Source organism: Otolemur garnettii, unplaced genomic scaffold, assembly GCF_000181295.1.
Source record: "Otolemur garnettii isolate 467f Iridium unplaced genomic scaffold, OtoGar3 scaffold00008, whole genome shotgun sequence".
NCBI lineage: Eukaryota > Metazoa > Chordata > Mammalia > Primates > Galagidae > Otolemur > Otolemur garnettii.
The window spans coordinates 12,208,251-12,215,183 of record NW_003852403.1 but is presented as its reverse complement, the minus strand read 5'-3'; the positions used below and the strand labels follow the sequence as shown (position 1 = coordinate 12,215,183).

The 6,933-nt window shown below is 36.7% G+C and overlaps 1 protein-coding gene, 1 non-coding gene and 1 pseudogene across 4 annotated transcripts in view; 2 read left to right on the top strand and 1 right to left on the bottom strand.

Annotated features, from left to right (window-relative positions):
• Positions 1-964, top strand: part of LOC105886376 — a 1,868-nt pseudogene extending 904 nt beyond the window's left edge.
• CFAP70 (cilia and flagella associated protein 70) overlaps positions 1-6,933 on the bottom strand; it is a 103,097-nt gene that overhangs the window by 44,046 nt on the left and 52,118 nt on the right. For all 3 annotated transcript variants that reach the window (XM_023509565.1, XM_023509566.1, XM_003783561.3), the window contains 3 exons: positions 5,381-5,551; positions 5,112-5,192; positions 3,061-3,152 (listed from right to left, as the gene is read on the bottom strand). In XM_023509565.1, coding sequence (XP_023365333.1) covers positions 3,061-3,152; positions 5,112-5,192; positions 5,381-5,551 — 344 coding nt within the window. The remainder of the gene's footprint in view (positions 1-3,060; positions 3,153-5,111; positions 5,193-5,380; positions 5,552-6,933) is intronic.
• LOC111723178 lies at positions 6,235-6,341 on the top strand. The gene has a single exon (XR_002771776.1). It is a non-coding gene; the product is annotated as a U6 spliceosomal RNA (small nuclear RNA).

Here is a 6,933-nt window from a genome sequence, read left to right as displayed (position 1 = left end):
CCCAGGGGGACAGCTTGAGGCTCTGTCTCAAAAAAAAAAAAAGAAAGAAAGAAAGAAAGAGACTCTGTCTCTAAGTAAATAAATAATACATAACCTCAGAAGGATAACACCGATCCTGAGCGTGGCTCCCAGAAGGGTTCCTGAGAAATTAGTGATCAAGAGGACTGGTAAACCACATATTTCCTAGAAAAAATCTCAACAGTTAAAAAGATATTCAAAAAGAAAAACTGATGATGAAGAAGAGGTATCAGAGGAAAAGGTTAGAAACACAGGAAAAAGAAATAAAAATCATCCAAACCATCTGTCTTCTGAAGGACAAACAAAGCATACTAATATAAAACAGATAAAGATAGCACCCAACAAAAGGAAAACCTGGCAACCACTTTCAAAGAGTAGCAGAGAGCATTTGCAAACAATAATGGAATCAGTAATAATAACAATTTTGAGTAATAGTAGTAGAGAAAAAGAAGAAACACAGTATCATGTCAATTTACTGTAAAAAAGATTGCTACAACTTTGTGAAACCCTGGAAGTCCCTCCTGAAAAGCTGAACCATTTAACTCATGTGTCAAGTCTATTGGATGTGGAAAGGGCACAGGAGCGAGATAATAAAGAAGGTCTGGCATTATTGCAGGAAAAAATAGAAAAAATGGCAGAAACTGCAGAATTGATGACTGAGGATATTCAGAGCCTAAAGAACAAAATTGAAATTCTGGAAAGTGAGGTAGAAGAGGAAGAGAAGACACTAAAACAAGTGCTTCAACTGGATAGTAGTGGTGTACTCTGTCTTCCAGAACTTTCTCAGAAAAGTATCAAAGCACCCACAATTCAGAAAGAAATTTTGTCACTAACTCCAAACTAGAATGCTCTTCTAAAGGACTTGGCTGTTCTTCATAATTCCTCCCAGATTAAGAACATGTTAACACTCATTGAAGAAGCCTATAAGAAACTGGATGCCACCTGAAGAGTTGTTTTTTTTTTTTAGATTGTCCCATATTAATGTTTATGATTTATAAAGCTGTTAACTTATGATGATATTGCAGAGGCTGAGGCTTCTGCAGGATTTATTAAGCCCCGCTGGGCATTTAAAATTAGCCTCTGGGACTGAGGAAGGCGTGGGGAGAATGCATAAGCTCAAGTCATCTCAGAAGGACAAGGTCTGCCAGTTCATGGCACGTACTCAGGCTGGCGGAAGAACCTCTATCTACTGCTTAACACAGAATGAGTGGAAACTAGACAAGGCCACGGACAGCTTCTTCCAAAACCCAGACTCGTTCGACAGGGAATCAGCACGGAACATGGTAGACAGGAAGAAGCTGGAGCAGCTGTACAGCAGATACAAAGACCCACAAGATGAAAACAAAATTGGAATTGGTGAGATCCAACAATTTTGTGATGATTTAAGCCTGGACCCTGCCAGCGTCAGTGTTTTGGTCATAGTGTAGAAATTCAGGGCAGCGATTCAGTGTGAATTTAGCAAAAAGGAATTTGTAGATGGCATGGCAGAGCTTGGATAAGTCATAAAAGTGAAGGAAAGCACCTTCTGCAGCTGTCCTGTAGTCACTAAGCTCACTGAGCCACACCAGGCCCTGCACAGTGACGTTCCAGTCAGCGGCAGAACACGCATGTGACAGTAGTCCCATAAGGTTATAATGGACTTAACCATTCCTGTCACCTAGTGATGTCACAGCTGTCACTACAGCGTGGCTCCACGCATTACTCACGGATGCTGGTGTCAACAGACCTGTGCTGCCAGTCCCATAAAAGTCTAGCACATACAGTTAAGCATGTTATATAATACTTGATAATAAATAACTATGTTACCAGTTAAAAAATAAATAAATTAAAATAAAATAAAATTAGCCTCTGTAGGTCTATCATTAGTATCTAATGTAGTTCTGAAAACTCTTTTTAGCAATTGTCAAATCTAGGAAATCAACATTTATATTGTTGTATTTGTAATTACTTGCCTAAAACCATTAAAAGAATAGTCAGCATGACCTAACAGTTTATAATGGTTAAATAGAACTCATTTATTAAATGAGTTAAAGGTGGAATTGTGGTGTGTAAATTACGTACAGTGCCAAACTCCTATGGAAAAGGATAGGAGTTTGCTATTACTAATTCGGTAGCTGATGGCTTGCGTTTTCTACCTGATCATTTGGAAGCTGGAAAATCCTCACTTTTTTACCTAGCTCCTTAGTCTTTTTGGAAAGTAGTTAAGAATTGCCAGGTATGTTTAACTTAGGAAGTAACATCAACATTTTATTTCTTTGGTAGGTAAGTGAATCGATTTATTTTCTACTGTCATGAAAGCGTATCTTTACTTAAGAAAATTATTTTAAAAGGAACCGTAGCACATTTATTCCCCTATAATAAAAAGCAACCACCACCACCCCCCAAAACCCTTTCTTATAAACCTTTCCCAATGTATAATTAGCCTTTATATATGTGTGAATAAATTGTCACTTAAATATGTCAAAAATCTTTTTTTGCCAACTATAGTATATTGTCTTGCTTTCTTTTATCTATTTGTAAAATAAAATAACCGCAATCTAAAAAAAAATAAGGATAACACCTAGATATTAAAAATGGTTCTGACTAGGTGAGTAGAAATCTGGATGTTTTATATACTTCCTTGCTTATCTCCATTTTCTAAAATTTTTTGTAATAAGCGTACAATACTTTTGTAATAAGGAGATACAATAACAACAATAAAAATCTTTATATTCAAAAAGACCAGAAAATTGCTGCCCAGGGAAAATTACAATTGTGGAGACAAACTGACTTCCTCTTAGTTATACAGGATTATAATTGTTTTTATCCCCAGGTTACCAATGAGACAGTTTCTGTAGGTTAGTTCTTAAGTTGGAAGAGGTACATTTACCTCTTACCCATAATCGTCTCCATTTCTAAGTGTGAGCCACATGTCAGTTGAATGTTTGTAACTCAAGGACTTGCTGAAATAGCCTCCGTTCATAAGGGCGAGTTGTGTTTATAATTCACATACTGCCTGTACCCAAATTGTGTGAAACAGGTGTGAGAAGCATTGCTACATACCTTCTGGCTAGCTCCTCTGGCATTCGTTTTGGAACCAAGGCTTTGTCTAGCTGAATCTCCAATACAAGGTATGTTCCGGCTTCTACATATTGCTATGGAGATATTTTTTCCCATTGATTATTTCCAGAAAAAAAGATATTTATGAAAAAAATTAAGTAACATAAGAGAATGTTCACAATATAATGTGGAAAAACTGCAGATACAACTACATATATGGTATGATCTCACCTGTATAAAAACTAATACAGAAAAATAACTGAAAATAAATATTGCAATAGTGGTTATCTCTTGGAGGAAAGGGTTTTCAATTTTATTTTTGGAAACTTCTACCTCAGCTGAAGCCCTGTTTAACTTGTTCATAACACTTTCCTTAAAACTGTTTTAAGTGAATTCATTCATTCTTTCGGCAACCCTCTTTCATGGATCCTGCAAAAATACTCTCTCCATTACTTTTTTTCATTCTCACTCCTCACCACTATCTACCAACTTCAATTGCTGGACAATACTACTCAGATTTTTGCCAGCATCTGAAATACAATATATCCAAATTGACTTTATCATTTTCCCTATCTCGACCTCTCTTCTGGCTTTTCTGTTACTGGGGTTGTTGTCCTTCCAAAAAGTAAGTTATCTTTAAATTTTCTTTATCAATACATCCAAAGTTTTCCAATTCCAAACACCTTGCTTCTGCAGGTTTCTGGCTTTCTTTACCCCTGCACTAAGTAAACTGTCATCAACACTCATCTGTATAACAAGAAAAGCCTGTAGCCCTATCTTGCCTTCAATCTCTTTTATTTTACACTCTTGCAAGAATTCTGGCCTGAAGCACACATAATCCTATTTGTGACATAAAAACCTTAGATGTGAGTCTCCAAAAAGAGGCTCAAAAGTTCCTCAACAGCTATAGAATAAAGATCAAGCTTTTTACTTTTTTTCGAGACAGTCTCCCTCCCTCCTCCGGGTCAAGTGCGGTGGTGTCATAGCTTACAGCAACCTCAAATTCTGGGGCTCAATAGATCCTCTTGCCTCAGACTCTCAAGTAGCTGGGACTACAGGTGCTTGCCATGACACCAAGCTAGTTTTTTCTATTTTTAATAGAGACAGGGTCTCGCTGTTGCTCAGACTAGTCTTGACCTCCTGAGTTCAAGCAATCCACCTGCCTGGGCCTCCCAGAGTGCTAGGATTATAAACTTAAGGCGCCATACCCAGCCAAGCCCAAGTTTTTTTTGTTTGTTTGTTTTTGTTTTTTGAGACAGAGTCTCACTATGTTGCCCTGGGTAGAGTGCTATGGCATCATAGTTCATAGCAACTCAAACTCTTGGGCTCAAGAGATTCTCTTGCCTTAGCCTCCCAATTAGCTGGGACTATAGACGCCCACCACAATGCCTGGCTATTTTTTGGTTGCAGCTGTCATTGTTGTCCAGCTGGCCAGGGCTGGGTTCAAACCCACCAGCCTGGGTATATGTGGTTAGAGCTGTAACCACTGTGCTACAGGCGCCAAGCCAAAGCCCAAGTTTTTTAACATGACCCTGCCTCACCTCTTTCTAGAATCTCTTCTTTCTTTTCATTTTTCTATATACTACACACTGAATTAACAGATGTACCCTAAATTCTGCTCTTGCAAATTCTCTCTGTGCCTTGACTAAAGCTGTTCCATGGCCCTGAACTGCCTCTCCCTTCATTGTCATCTGGTGAAAAGTTCTCTTCATCTTTCACTACTTAGGTTAGATACTGTTTCTCCTATTGAGTGTTTAGAGGATAGATGAACAAATGCTGCGGTTGGTGCAGCTTTGCATCCGTCATAGAGATTATTAACATAGTAGAATCATCAAAAGACATAAAATTTTAATGCTGAGAAGGACCTTAAAGTTAGCCTGGTACCAATTCATTTTATAGAGTTTTCACAAGACAAAGAAATTTACACAAAGTCATAAACAAATATGCAGGTGGTAACTTATATCCTGCCCTGAACATCTGCCACTCTAACTGCCTTGCTCAATAAAGGTCTGATAAAATTAAACTTAATTTTCCAAAACTTTATGCATAGTTACCTGTCCTTCTGGATTGTTGCTTACAGGGGGTTCACCTTCCAAAGGTGTATCTGAACTTTGAGATTTTATACTAGGTGCTTGCTGAAAGAAAATGAACAAAACTCAAAGTTGAATTCTTACATGGTCTTCATAATGGAAGGAACAATGATAATTATACCGTATCAAATGCAAACTACTTGAATATTAACATAATTTACCAAATTAAAAATCAGTGCAAGCCTCTGGAAGGTAATAAAATAGGCAAAACCATTACCTTCTCAACAACCTACCACATCCCCAGGTCTAAGCCTTCCATCTATATCCTTCTCTTTTACTGTTTTATCTTCTTTAAGAGTCTTAGAAGCAACTTGCTTGGAAAGTGGAGAATTAATTCCTCCTACTTTATTATTTTGAATCAAATGATGGCCAATGTCCCGGAATAAGCTAACTGAACACTTGGTCTGAAAAGAAACAAAAGAATGCAATGAATTACAGGCAAATGAGACACAATTGAAAGAAATCTATATTTTTTATCATTTACTTATTTATTTATTTATTTTTGAGACAGTCTCATTTTGTCACCCTCAGTAGAATGCTGTGGTGTCAGATCTCAACCTCAAACTCTTGGGCTCAAACAATTCTCTTGCCTCAGCCTCCCAAGTAGCTGGGACTACAGGTGCTTACCAGCTGCTTTTAGAGATGGGTCTTGCTCTAGCTCAGGCTAGTCTGGCTGGTCTCAAACTCCTGAGCTTAAGCAGTCCATTGACCTTGGCCTTCCAGAATGCTAAGATTACAGGTGCAAGCCGCTCCTGGCCTTCTATTATTTATATTTAGAGGAGACTTTATTTGTACACCTGGCTTGATTCTGGTGTGTCATACTTCTTGTCATCAGAATGCTTTTAATTTCTGACACATAATTTCAAATTAACTTTAAGTGATATAATTCATTTATACCCAAGAAATCGCTCTTATTACTACAGACCTATCAGTTATAGCAAGGAGAATAAGGTATGCTTAAAGTTCAAAGTAAAACTTTTGTATAGAAAAATTCAAACAGAAGATAAATGACTGGAAAGAAATCTTATAACAATTTTTTAATTAAAGGACATGAATGACTCTCAAAAGAAATTATACTGAATGGTACCTGCTTCAGCAGGCAGCACATATATTAAAATTAGAATGATACAGAAAAGATTAGCATGGCCCCTGCACAAGGATGACACGAAAATTCATAAAGTATTCCATATATTAAAAAAAATTAAGAAAAGAAAAAAGTAACTATGTTGAATAAAAAATGTCAGACAAAAAAAAACTGGAGGAATTCAAGGGGAGAAGTGGACAGAGGTAGGAGAGAGGAATAACAAAGGATGTGAGAAAACTTTGGGGAGGTAAGCATTATCTCAATTCTAGTGACAGTTTCACAGTTGTGTGTGTGTATATATATCAAAACTTTAATTGTACACTTTAAATGTGCAGTTTATATTAATTATACCTCAATAAAGCTGTTAAAAAACAATCCAACAACATTAAAGAAAAATTATACAGACTAAAAACTACTCACAATCTTACCACCTCTACCATAATTAGTGTATTTCACAGATTCAAAGATGTTAAAATTTAAAACAGTTTACATCTCTGGGAAATTTCATATAATAAGACTATTTCTGAACGTATTAACCCTTTAGCATACAATTTAGGATCCTAGTGTAAAGTCCTTGTTTATAGGTCATTGACCTGTCATCTATCAGTAATGAGAGGATTGGGATAATAATTTTACATATAAATGAGGACTTGATTTGTTGAAATGTAATATCTTTAAGTTTCTTGAAAATGAAGTTAATTT